Source organism: Cibotium barometz, chromosome 63 (assembly GCF_041138505.1).
Source record: "Cibotium barometz isolate CiBa-2024 chromosome 63, ASM4113850v1, whole genome shotgun sequence".
Classification (NCBI taxonomy): Eukaryota; Viridiplantae; Streptophyta; class Polypodiopsida; order Cyatheales; family Cibotiaceae; genus Cibotium; species Cibotium barometz.
In genome coordinates, this window is record NC_141108.1 from 27,396,494 (window position 1) to 27,410,247 (window position 13,754).

General features: G+C 48.5%; 1 protein-coding gene across 1 annotated transcript in view; it reads right to left on the reverse strand.

Moving 5' to 3' along the window:
* Nucleotides 1–13,754, reverse strand: part of LOC147603900 (uncharacterized) — a 267,683-nt gene that overhangs the window by 121,726 nt on the left and 132,203 nt on the right. Inside the window, exons 21-26 of the mRNA XM_086795826.1 lie at nt 9,602–9,859; nt 3,299–3,567; nt 2,948–3,134; nt 2,309–2,740; nt 1,855–2,046; nt 1,323–1,742 (exon numbers count right to left, since the gene is read on the reverse strand). Of these exons, the coding sequence (XP_086651952.1) occupies nt 1,323–1,742; nt 1,855–2,046; nt 2,309–2,740; nt 2,948–3,134; nt 3,299–3,567; nt 9,602–9,859 (1,758 nt within the window). The remainder of the gene's footprint in view (nt 1–1,322; nt 1,743–1,854; nt 2,047–2,308; nt 2,741–2,947; nt 3,135–3,298; nt 3,568–9,601; nt 9,860–13,754) is intronic.

The window sequence follows — 13,754 nt, forward strand, 5'->3', positions numbered from 1 at the left end:
CTGAGTTGGCTGATGACACAGCCCTGTTTTTGGAGCCTTCAAATATATGCTTATGTTCCTTCCAGGTAGCACTAGAGGAGTTCTGTTTGGCAGTAGGGGCACTCATTAATTGGTACAAATCTGTTGGTTTTTGGGTTAGTGATTCACCGAGAGTTGATTGGGGTGCAGAGCTTGGTTTTACTTGGATCAGCAGAGGATGTACAACTAGATATTTGGGATGCCAAGTTGGGATTGATATTTCTCCTGCACAGCAGTTTGCTCCGGTACTTATGAGTATCCGGAAGAAGCTCCTCCATTGGAGCTCCAGGAGATTAGATTTAGCCTCCAGAGCTTTGGTGGCTAATCAGGTTTTGCTTGCCTCAGCTTGGTTTATTGCCTCTTGTTGGTGCTTCTCAGCAAGAACTCTACATTTGATCACCGAGGAGATGTGTGCCGCTCTGGATGCCCCTTTTTCCATGCAGGAGTTCAGTCATGCTCTTCATGCCTTACCTCATGGTAAGTGTCCAGGGGAGGATGGCCTCTCCCCTGTTTTTCTCACTACTTTTTGGGATGAGATTGGGGCTAAGATAACATCGGCTTTGCAGGAGATGTGGGACACAGGTTCTATGCCTTCTTCTCTCACTGAGGGGCTTATTTATCTTATTCCTAAGAGCGGGGATAAGACATTGATTGGCCAGTGGAGACCTATCACCTTGGAACTGCGTATAAGATTCTTGCTCAGGTAGTGAGCATCAGATTGCAGCCAATTTTGCAGGATGTTATTCATGATACCCAGAATGGATTCTTACACGGCAGGAGCATCTTTGATAACATTTTCTCGTTTTGGGAGGCCGTCAAATGGGCTAAAGCGAGCAATCAGCCCTTAGCCATTCTGCTCTTGGATTTTGAGAAGGCCTATGATAGAGTGGATTGGGACTTTCTTGAGGGTACTCTTAGTCATATGGGCTTCTCTCAGAGATGGATCAAGGGAGTTTCATGCATGTATCGTGATGCCCACAGTAGAGCTCTTGCTTGCGGTGATAGAGGAGAGCGGTTTGCAAGGTTGCCCTTTGAGTGCTTTGTTATATGCAATTGCAACTCATCCGCTGTGGAGAGAAAGTGCGGCCAATTTATGAGAGAGTGGAAGTATGGCATCTTTTTCACTCCCACTCATACGGGACCTAGTTGGCAGCACAAGGTACCGGACTGGTTGAGATTTCCACCTTGTTTGGTTTGAAACTCCCTCTTGTATATTTTTTCATACTTTTTCAAAAAAAAAAAAAAATCCCTCGGAGCATAAGTGTAAAGCAAGATCATGTGAGGGCATTGAAAGGAAGACGTACTTGAGATAGCTTCTGTACATCCTCCTCATTTAGCTGACTATTCTCCTTGTTGAATGGAACCAAAAGGCTATCCATGAGGCTGAATAAGCTGAGAACTAAGTTGTCTTCCGTTGTAGCGACAGTCTGCTTGAGTGTCTTTTTGACCAACCTCACAGTGCCAACCACAAGTTCTTTGAAAAGAAAGTAGAGTTTCTCCTTGTGAGCTTGCACAGCTGGCAGCACCCTCTGTACCCAGGATGTGAAAAGCACATCTAGACCCCTGGCACTAGGTTCCATGTACACCATGCCACACCTACTCACTGTTGCTGGTGAAGCCACTGCAAGATCTTCAACCTCAAACATCATGGTCATTGTTGATGACATTTGAATGATTTCACCACTGACAAGACATAGCTTTTTGTTATCATCAAGTACTGTATTCTGCACAGAAACCCTAACATTATTCTGTTTGCCAAAACCCTGAAGTACATATCTAGACCCAAAATAATTTTTTACATATGATAAAGCAATTCGAAACCAGACAGAAAGGCACCATGTTCTCAATCCAAATAGCATCCACGGGACCATCAAACATCAGCCACTTTTTGTCAGGAGATGGATCTCCTGCAAGTTCACGCATATAACATGCCAAGACACCATCTGTCCATTCATGCGTATTCTCATCAAAGTCTCCATAAAGCTGCCCCATTGTGATGGACTTGGGATTCAAACAAACTGTTTTTACCTGCAGATTTTAAAATTCCAGATCTGAGATGCCTCTTCACTTTCATTATTCAATTACAAACACGGCATACCCTCAATAATTATGGTGCTGCTCATACACATTCAGAACTTCTCATAGGCTTTAGGGAGTGTTCATTTGACATTAGGACCAAGGCAGTCTTTTAAAGGCTATAACACTGGCTCGCGAATCTTCAATGATACTCAAAATGAATCTTTTCATGCAAGGATGGATCTCTAATATCCAGTCAGGACATTTGAAATACCTTCTGATATGTTGTTGATCCACCTACGTTGAGCAAGGACATTGCCATTGCAAGTGAGCGATAACACATGGTTTTTCCACCACCTGTTGGTCCAACCAGCATAAGGCCATGCCTCACAAGAGTTGTCTCGTATAGTTGAATAACCTTTGTTGCGAATGCTTCAACAGGCTGGATATTCAGTTCAGAGCATACTGTTGACAAAGCTTGAAGAAGATCATCATAGCTTATCTTTGGTGGCTGAACTCCTGGAAAAAGATCCGTTATTATACCAGCAAAAAGAGGAAGGTCTTGGCTCAAGAATTTCGGAACATTTACATCTCGTAAACCTCGCAACAATAGAACTTCTTCATTCTCATCAGGATAAGCACGTTTTAGATTGCCTGCTGCCACAATCACACTTTTCACAGCCCTCATACCATAGTCATAGTGGTCCTAAAGATATCCCAAAAAAAGTCTACATAATGTTAGTGTCAATCTCACACAAACACTTTAATGCTTACAAACTGCACTAGAAACCAAGATTCTCAGTTTTCAGTTTTCTGATATGCAATGCTCTGTAGTGCCAAACAGACTGAAACTAGTAATTATTCAGTATCCATACAAGCTGGGAATCTGAAACTCTGTACAAGCTATCCGAACCTGTGATGAGAGTTGCTCAGAACAAAGTTTGAATGTTGTAACCATCTTTCGAGCAAGAGGCTTGGCTTGGCGAAATCCAAATGAGAAAAGACTGATTTCTCCAATGAGTGCATAATCAGGCACCATCATTGCACATGGCCTAAAAAGGGCCTTAAGGTTGTCTGGGAGCTCTGACCGACCTGCATAGCTGCAAGGAGTACAGGTGATTGAATGTCATGTACATACCCTAAAAAAACTCAAAATACACACTGCTCATACAATTGAAGGCGAACCATGTTGACTGCAAGATAGCAAGTTGACAAAGACTGAAATTTATTGACACTCTTGAGCGGCGGCGATATGTCTACCTACCCCGGATTCATGGTGATAAAAACTGAACAAGAAGGATCAAGAGATATTTCAGTATCCTCAAATATGAAACGCTTTAGTTTTTGCTGTATGGCTAGCTGGATAGTAAGAATCTGTTGTGCAATCACTGAAAGCACTTCTAGATCAATGCGGTTGAACTCATCAAAACAAGCCCAAGCACCGCTGCTAGCAAGTCCTTTGAAAAACTTGCCCATGGCAATATAATCTAATCCATCTGAGCAATTGAATACAACACACTGCTTGGCAATAGCCTATCAATATACAAAAAAAGAAAGATGAGAGGATTTCATTGTGCTTTTTCTTCTGCATGAAAAGATTTCGATTAAATATGATAAAAACAATACAAGAGACAAGGCTCAAGGAATCAATACACAATGCATAGCATGAATAAACCACATATGTGGCTGAAAACACAAACATAAAACAGAGAAAGACTCAGAGAAGAATGCATGGTCTTTCCTTTAACTTGGGAATCTCTTCCTCTTGGCGGCCCTTGAAGTCTCCTCTGCTGGACCGTAAGTGAGTGCTGTGTTTTTGCTTCTACAGGTCCCCCTTACCTGCATTTTTGCATCAACACTGATTTGGACTTCTTGTTGACCTCTTCTACCTTGCATTTAAGGCTGAGGGCTGTCTCTGGCAGTGGTATCCACACCTTTTGTATGCAAGAGTGATATAAAGGTGTATGCAAGAGTGATATCTCTGTGCTACGGCTGAGAACACCCTTATATGGGCGGAGGAAGATGGCCAACTGCTGATTATGCTAGCTGACTGGCACTACAGGGCTGGTAGTGGGAATAAATCCCTCTTCTGGCCTCTTTTGGGTCATTGCCCCTGCCTATGGGCACCCTAGACCCCCATGGCCCCGAAAATAGGTGGCCAATGGGCTGCCAAACGTCCCAAACATGGATTTTATACATCAACTAGTGGCCTAATATGTGCCCGGGACAACATGACACATTACATCATACAAGAGGGTTCCAATGGTATGTTGGACAGGCATGACACTGGCATGTGCATGACGTGCACGACGTTCACACCCTTGACTGCCCCTTGCCAGTACACTAGCCACTCCTCCTTGGACAAAGGCACACAAAAATGCATGGTGCTTGGCCTTGAGGTCTTGCACTTGAGTTGGTGTAGTATGTCCATGGCATCCAAGTACAAGATGCACGTGACATCCCCTCCTATTTAACTTGTTGATGAGAGTACCATTGCATCCACGTAGTCTGTCAATATTGCCCAACACTCTGAAGTCCTTGCCCAGCCAAACTGCTTCATGTGTCCGCCAATCTGGAATTTCGTGAAGTAGTGTCGCACACAATGACCCGAGCCATGCTTGAAGTGGTGGAGTACAATGTGTTCTGGAACCATGACTTCCACTTTATCTATAAGCTCGGGTTCTCACTCATCTGGTGCCTCAGATGGTATTGGACTTGCATAGGGCTAAAGCGGAAGCCGTCACGCGTAGTCCAACTTCACACAGACCTCGTGGATTTTTTTGACAGGATAGTTTTCGGCATCGCTTGCCCACTTGCTTTAGTCTTTACTCATGATTTGGTGATAAACTCAGTCGCCCTCAGAAAAATCAGGTCTCGCCAATTATTGTTGGCCTGGCGGGAGACTAAGAGTGTATGTCTCCTATGCTCTGGCCAGACAATCCTTCACCGACTCCAAAATTTCTTGGCAGTAGGATTCCACGACTTTATTTGTTTCTAGCACTTGGGAGGCCGACCTCGTCATCAATGATGAAAAAGGTCACCCAAAAGCCGCTTTTTATGGAGTGCTTGAAAATAATTTCTTTTTTTTTTCCCGGAAAAGATCCTTCAATTCGCTAACAAAAAACCAGCCACGAAGGGCTAAATACAACCACGAAAGGCTAGATACAAACCCACCTCAATGTACGGGGAGGGAAGAATCAAAAGCTGGAGAAACATGCGCTTCTCCTCTAGCTGGCCACTCTATGAGGAGAAGGCTATCTCATATGGGGGGGGGGGGGGGGGGGGGGGGGGGGGAGGGGGGGGGGAGATAACCACATACGTGGTCTGTAATGCCAAGTGGGATCAACACCTCTGTCTGTCAGAAAAGGGCCAGGCCAACAGAGCCTCAAGTCCACTCCCCCGGGTCCCACTGGAGGCGCGTGAGGGGCCGCCTCTCCCAAATCCATAACCGCCACAGTCTCTCCCTGGCCACCTTGGCCGGTGAGGGGTCTATGTGCCTGAAATCCAATCACCCCCACCCTCTGTAAGGTGCAGCCACTAAAATCATCCAGAGGGGGCTTTGATCTCTCTAATCTACCATGGGGACCAATAGAAAAAGTAAGCAAACCATTGCCCTCATTCGTGCCATGGACTGCCAAGAGAACATCATGCCTAATAAACACGCCTCACCATTGCGGCGCCCCGCCGGGGTGGGGGGGTGGGGGGGGTTGTTTGGAGTCAGCCACTCCTAGATAATAGCAAAGTTGATGTGAAGGCTGAGTTTGTCTCTACCCTGTATCCCAGCCAGGCCTCTCTCTTGAGCCTCCAGGGGAAGCTGTCTGTATGCAAGCCAATCTCCAAGGGCTTTGGCAGATCCTGTGCTCAACGCTCCCCATGATACGTGAGGTCGGGCCCCCAACATATGGCCACTGAGTAGACGGATTAAGGGGTTCCAAATCAGGGGCTTCCGAAGACGCTCCTCCAAGGCTACCAGAGCTACCTGCCTAAGGGCCAGCCTGAGGTGAACCCAAGCTCGGAGTAGGCTGGCTATAAATCTATCGTCAAAAGATCGGCTAAATCCATGGGCCCGCATCTCTGTGAAGATCCATCTGGTGCTCTGTCCAGGGCCCCCTAGGCTCGGAGTACAGGCAGAAATCAAGGCCAAGTGGAAGTCCTTCCAAGGCTCACCACCTCGAAGGAGTCCTCAAACAATCAACTTCCCAGCAAGGCACAACTTTGAATGGCGGGGTCAATGATGCCTTCCCCCCCCTGTGCGTTGCAGCTGAATGATCACTGTCCAAGCCATTTTGGCCCAAGCAGGCCTCTCATCACTGCAGGACCACAAGAAGTTCCAAATTAAATGAGCACAATCTGACAGTCGATGTCTCTGTCCCTTCTCATGGCTACCATAGCGGCAACAACTCACTCGTAGTCTGCCAGTGATCGCCAGCCATGTGCCTACAGCTAAGCTCTGATAGGCTGAGATCCAGAGAAAGAAGGAGATCTTCCAAGGACAAAAGCTTCTCCTCCAGAGTCTGCCAAAAATCCTCGATGAGAGTAGCCCATACTCCTTGCGCCTATCATTGCTCCTTGCACTGCCCGGGTGTCATTTGTGGTCTTGAGGAGGATCCGACAGCCAAGCCACCTAGAGTAATCAAAGGAAGGGATATCCTCCTTGGAATCTTGAGTCAACGGGTTTCTCTACTACCACTCTACAGGGTCCCACTCTACGTGAGCCAACGTGTTATTCTCCCAAAGCCATAAGTGTCAATATGCGATGCTCGAACCCGAAGAGGGGGTATCTATGGCCCACTTCCTCCCCTTGTGGCCCATTGCGCGGACCTGTTGGGTAGGTAAGGAGAGGGCATCACCGAGCTGGCATTTGGACGTGGTCAGGAGGCCACCTAGTCCAACCTCATGAATGTTGATGGGATGGCTATGTGTGAGTAGCCAAAAACCACCAAAGGAACTCTGGAGTGGGTGAACAAGGTCATCTATGGGATCTCGGGGGGTCGGGGGGACTCTTGGGAGGGAGAAGCCAATCCACTAGAATGGCAGAGTCGATGTCACGGATCATAGTCATGGCTCTTCTCAGGGTGTCCGGTGGTCCTGCTGTGTCAGCTCTAGGAGTCGATGGTAGCTCTGCAAGGTGCCAAGAGTCTGAGGTGGTCCACCATAGAGTTGGCCCCAAGAGAGGTGCAATCCAATGTTGATCATGTGTCCTGAGGGAAGCCGGAAATGAGGGTTCCAGGCCAAGGGCTTTTTCTCTCTCTCCTCCTAACAAGTGGGGGGGACTTGGATGAGGGCACGGCGCAGAAGCTGCCAGGTGTGGAAGAGGCTCATTGTGAATTGATGGTATTGCAGGGGGGGGGGGCTCCAAAAAAATCCATTGAATCCCTAGTGTCCAAGGGCAGGAAGACACACGGACACAATAGTTGTCGCAGTGCATCCTCTGGAGCTTTGATGTTACAGATGCGGGTGAGGCCTTACTTTACGCCCTACTTTACGAGGATGATGGAGGCGGCCTTGCTTTGAGTCTCACCCACATGCGCACTCTGTGACTATGTGACTACTGTAGGAGCAGCTCCAATACGGCCATGGACTCCTAAGTCACACACTAGCTTTGCATGGGAGATCATTAGTAGCATAGCAACCTGGCACATTTGGCGAGCCCGATGTGCAGTGAGGCCATCGACGGCCTGATCCCCCCTACCCCCCAAGCGGAGGTCATCCATTCCATCTAGGCGGACCTCATACACACTTTTAGTGAAACCACTGCTTCATTAATAAAAGTAATATACATTCATAGCTGTCCCAGAGTGGGACAGCTACGACTCATATCAGAAACAATCGGAAAACACCTCGAGCTACAAAAAAGAGAGCTCTCCAAGATAAAAAGAATCTCTAAGAGACTGGTAAAGTAATCTACGGAAGAAGGAAAAAGGATCGACATGAACAACAGAAAAAAGCACCTGATTCCGGACATGGTAGAGTCGACCAAAAAGACAAAATTGCCTCCCAAAAAGTATGCCTTGAAATCGTGCCCGTAGGTGCCCTGACAATTTGTCTAGGAGGGCTCGAGAGTGGGAGTAGTACCACAAAAGATGGAGCACTGTCTCACGTGGGTGAGAGCATCACCTACATGAGGCTGAAGCAATGTGTCTACGTGGCAAAAGAAACCCCACCAGAAAAATACCCATAATACATCTCCATAGAAATCATCGTTGCTTCAAGGGAAATTTGCTCTTCCATATCCTTCCCAATGCTGCTTTCCACCAAGGCAAGGATTTAGACATCCTCCATCTAGGTGGACCATCATACACACCCTCCCGAGCCCTTTTGAGCACTTGAGCGATGATTTGGAGCGCATGCAGTAACAGCATGAGGCTTTGGACCCCTGGACCCTTCACGCTGCTCCCTAGGGAGCAGAGTAGAGTTTCTTGGCACTATAGGCCCCCATTGTGGCTTTGTCCCTGGTCTACAATTGTAACCTCCCTCCGCCAGAGTGGCCAGCCAAGGAGGGAGTCCCCCCTTCCTTATCTCATATGTGTAGTTGGACTTCTTTCTAACAATGTTGTATTCAGCGAAACAGCTCGTTTTTTCTCTATAAGTAATAGAAGGATCTGTCTTTGGGGAAAAAAAAATGCATGGCCATTGTGAAGCTTAATGGAGCACATCGCTTCAACGCCCCAATAGATAATGTTTGTGGCACTTGCCAATGTGTGAAAGACCTCCTTTGCTGAACGTGTCTAGAGACACCCATCAGGTAGTCCTTCAGCTCTGATCTTCGATGCTAATGCCTCTTTCTGTTTTTTACCTCCATCTCTGTAATGGTGATCCCCTTATGAAAGTGTTCTAAGTCGTTCTTTCTTGAAACTTATTAGTCTCTCTTGGGTCGTGTCTATCATTTCTTTGTTTAGCCTGAATTCCACTATGTAATGCTAACCAAATAATAAAGATTATGCCCTCCATTCCATCTAAAAACTCCAAAATCTCCTTCAAAGACGTCTCTTTTAATCCTTAATAGGTGATTGAATCCCAAGCAGGAACCCACGCTCATTCTATTGTCTGAACAAGTCTATTATTTGTACAAACATGATAAAGTCCTGGTTGCAACCACTGTAAGAAGTACTTCACCTCCAATCGTACATATTCACACCATATAGGAAAGTAGACAAACTAAAAATATCACACATGAGCTCTTAAAGTCAGAATTTAAAGAAGATTCCTTTCCTCCGTTTTTTTCTCAAATGACTTTTTATACCAATTTGATAAGGAAATCTTCAACACCTAGTTGCAATATACTGTCGAGAACTCCTTGCCCCTGCTCTCACCCCAACGCACCCAAAATAAAAATAGAAAGCACACAGATACCCTTGCACTTGTGTGTTGTCATCGCATTACATAGTGTTACAAAACAAGCCACTTAGTTTTTTGAGTAAACGATACAGATTAAAACCATTTTATCAAGTAGGTAATGATCGTGCACAAAACAAGGATATTCACATAATTAGCTAAAAGAATGTTTGTACGGTTACAACTGAAAATTGAATTTCCTTAGACAGCCATGAAGTTAAATGAAGAGAACCTTTGCTAGGTCCTTGGTTGTCTCTGTTTTGCCGGTACCTGCAGGACCAGCTGGCGCACCACCTAGGTTGAGATGGAGAGCACCCATAAGTGTCATATAGCAACGATCTGTCAATGGGGTGATTACTAGGCGAGGCGTATTTCCCAAGTACTCATAGCCATAAGAAAGAGATGCTTGCACCATTCTCACTATAATGCTTTCATTCTCCCAATAGTATCGAAGCTGGCTCACCCATTCAAAGTCTGTAACTGCTTTTACCTGATCGGTAAAAAACATGTAAGGTTTTAAGTATACAAACACATGCTTTGAAAGTCAAAGGAAAAACGAAATTCAGTAGAAAAAAATTAGCTAACGCTTTGCCAAAATTCTCAAAACTTTTGTCTCCACAAATGTAATCAAATGCATTCAAGCCTCCAGAGCTTTGGTAGCTAATCAGGTATTGCTTGCCTCGGCTTGGTTTATTGCCTCTTGTTGGTGCTTCTCTCGTGCGTGAATTGGTCAATTACGGAGATTGATCCGCAATTTTCTTTGATCGGGTTGGATGGCACCACAGATGCTCGTGCCAAGGTAGCTTGGCTCAAAGTTATTCAGCTCAGACGAGATAGGGGGCTGAATATTATTGATCCGGGTGTTAATTGCAGGGCGTTGCTCTACAAACTTGTGGTCAAAGGGTTCCTACTAGGCACTGAGCCTTGGAAGGATAATTCTTTTCGAGAGCCGGAGGGGGGTGGGGGAGGGGGACATGCAACCGCGATTCAAACATGAAGTGCAACTTTCTCAAGGCCTATCCTCAATCCATAGTCAAGACAATTGGCTACAAAGATAAATCCTATGGGAGGCAACTGCTTCGGCCAAGATCTGCCAGCAGGATCTCACCGTGCTCTTACTGGATTTTGAGAAAGCCTACGATCAAGTTGATTGGAGCTTTTTGGAGGGGACGATGTGCTGGATGAGATTTCCGGAGAAGTGGATCCGTGGTGTTTCCGGACTTCCCTTGACCTCTCATAGTCAAGTTCTCATTCAAGGAGCCGGCGGGGGTGACAGATTTTCCCCTTTCTCGCTCAGTTCGGCAAGGCTGACCTCTTGCACCATATCTCTTTCTATTTTTTGCCAAGGCCAAAGCAGTTTTCTCTTGGCTCAGGGGACTGGGCTTTAGGGATTGCGTCTCCCCATCCAGGCACATGACGAGCTCCTAGACTCAAAGTTTGCAAATGACACAACTGCATACTTATCAAGAGACGTGGCGAACCGTCACAGATTTGAAGAGGTGAAAGAATCTTCTGTCGCGCGTCGAGAGCACTGATCAATTGGCACAGGTCGTGTGGATTTTGGGTTGGCTGTTCGCCCGCGCTGACTTGGTGTCCACTTGAGGCTTTACAGTGGATCCCGAGGGGCACCCCAGTTGGTTATGTTGGATTCCGAGTGGGCATCGACATCTCCCCAGAGCAGCAGTTAGCCCCTCTTCCTTTGAGCACTTGGAATAAGCTTCTTTACTGGAGTTCAACAAGGCTTTCCTTACCCGGCCGTGTGGTGGTGGCAAACCACGTTCTTCTTGCCACCATGCGGTACATTACTTCTTGCTGGGCCTGCATTGGTCAGGTTCAGCGGTTGACCCGCAACTTGCTATGGATTGCTAGTGACGGGAGGCCTACCCGGGCGAAGGTGACCTAGAGAATGATCATACAGCCATGCCACAAAGGGAGCCTAGGCATCATCGGCCCTGCCATTCACAGTTGGGCATTTCTAGGCAAGCTGATTGTTAGAGGACTTCTTCCAGGCGACGAGGCATGGAAAGATTTCCTACTGGCCATGATATCCGCCCGTACACCGAGTCTAGGGGAGCCACCTCCAAGTCTATCCTCTACCGCCCATGCACCAAAATCAGCGTGGGGAAGGGCCTGTCGAACAGTGCTCCAAAAGATAGCTCTACTTGCAACAGTATTTAGGGCATAAATGTTGAGGAAGCCAATGCTATCCTCACCCATGAGAATGGTAACCCACTAAGCACATCCTGGAACTATGACTCCTGATCCTGTCAAAGATGGCAGAAGCTGCTCACCAACAAAGAGACACACTCCTCCGTGCGTCCCTAAAGGGCCGAAGGATGGGGACGAAAAAAGTATTACTCCTACCTGGTAGAATCTTCCCACAGCGGCAGGTGCTGTTGGAAATAAGTGCTCACTAGGAGTACTTTTAGTCTTGGTCATCTCAGTGTATGCCATGTGGCACTCAGGGATAGAGGAGGCAAGGGAGAAGGCGAGGGAGAGCGGGAAGGCGGAGAGGCTGGTGAGAGACGTTGCTGAGAGGCATCCATCGGAGAGAGAGGCTACTGGGGAAGGCTCGATGGGGAGAGGGTGGGGTCATCCGGCTCCACTGGGCTCTGAGGGCCAGAAGAGGAGTCACGACAAGGAATTGGCCGCCAAATCCAGAGGGGGAGGGAGGGGGGGGGGGGGGGGGGGCGAAGGGCCCTCGCCGTGACTAGAGGGGACCAGTCGTATAAGGGCGGATGCTGTGATAACTGCTCGTAACGGTTCTCTGACAGAACCAAATCCTCTTGCATGCTACCAACCTAGCGCGCACAACAGCGATGCTCAGCTCTGGTGCTCGGCCAGCAACCCGGGCGGGGTCCAACCGTTTGCCACTCTCCACCTGATGGGTCATCCATGGTCGGTACTTGGTGCTTCGCGGCCTGAGAACCTGCTCCTCCCTCGGCCCCTGGTTCGGATATGAGCGGAAAGTAGGAGGGGGAACCATCGGGGGCGGTCTCCCAGACTGACATCGAGGGCAAGCTTTGGCCAGATGACCCATCTGCCTGCAAATGAAACACTGGCTTGGAAGGCCGGAATACTCCTCTCTGCACAATGGGGCCGCCCCGAAGGCTAGGAATAGATATCATGTGAGGCACAGAATCCGGCGAGGCAACACAAATGTGGAGAGATGGAATCCCGACTACTCGTGCGAGGGCCGACGCAACAGTTGGGGGGGATTCCATCACTCTCTCGATGGCACCACCAATCACCGGGAGAAGAGGAAGGTATTGCTTCCTCAGGCTTGGAAAGCAGACTGTCACGGGAAAGCCTGAAACTCCAGCTAGAGGGTCATATGCCAGGTCGTAGCCGTGCTGCCACCGTGCAAAGAAGGCCTGGGCCATACATAATGCAACAAGGCTCAGCTGCATGACAAGATTAGACGCCGTTGGTGAATCGAACTCAACCTGGTAGTAGCCACGCCCCAATGTATGAATATCTGCGATCTTTGCAGGCGCCCTGGGAGGCTAGCGTGAAGGAGATCTCTGAGTTAGCCACGCACGGGACGGCTATTGACAATCTTGCAAACCAGAGTGGAGGTCTCTAGTGATGCGACAATCGTAGCGAGAAGCTGCAGGTCCTCTTCAAAAAACGAAAGGCAGGTAACAGCAGCCTCAGTCGGGGGAGACAAACTGGCTGCCATGGAGTCCTCCCGGGGGCAACGACCAAAAGAGGCCGAAACTTGCCGAAATTAGAGAAAAAGCCCACAAGCTAAGGGTGTTGCCGACGACAAAGGAAGAAAGGGGGTGACAAAACAAGAAGCACAAACACAAGGCGGGGGGGGGGGGGGGGGGGGGGGGGGGGGGGGGGGGGGGGGGGGGACACCAGACGGCACTGCTAGGAAGGACAGAGAGGAGGGAGGCGAAGCTGGCAGACACGAGCAAGGGGGGGGGGGGGGGGGGGGGGAGGAGGCGAAGATGAAACTGTGGAGCGGCCGGCCAAGACTGGGCACGTGCAAGGAGGGAGGGAGGAGAAAACCAGGTGGGGGGGCGAGAAGGGGGCAAGGGGCGAGGAGAGGCTCGCGAAACGAGGGGCGCAGGCAAAACGGGCAGCGGGGGAGGGAGCACAAGAGAGATAGATAGGCAAGGGGGACGGCGAGAGCGATTGGGATAGGTAGGGGGGAGTGCTAGGCAAAGGGCAGGGGCACAGTCGAGCAGCAAAACGCAGAGTGAGGTGGGAGCTCGAGGCTTTCCCTACAACCTTCCAAAATCAGAATTGTTGGCAAGGCTGCCCTCTTGCACCATATCACTTTCTATTTGTTGCTGATGCCAAAGCAGTTTTCTCTTGGCTCAGGAGATAGGGCTTTAGGGATTGCGTCTCCCCATCCGTGCACATGAGGAGCTCCT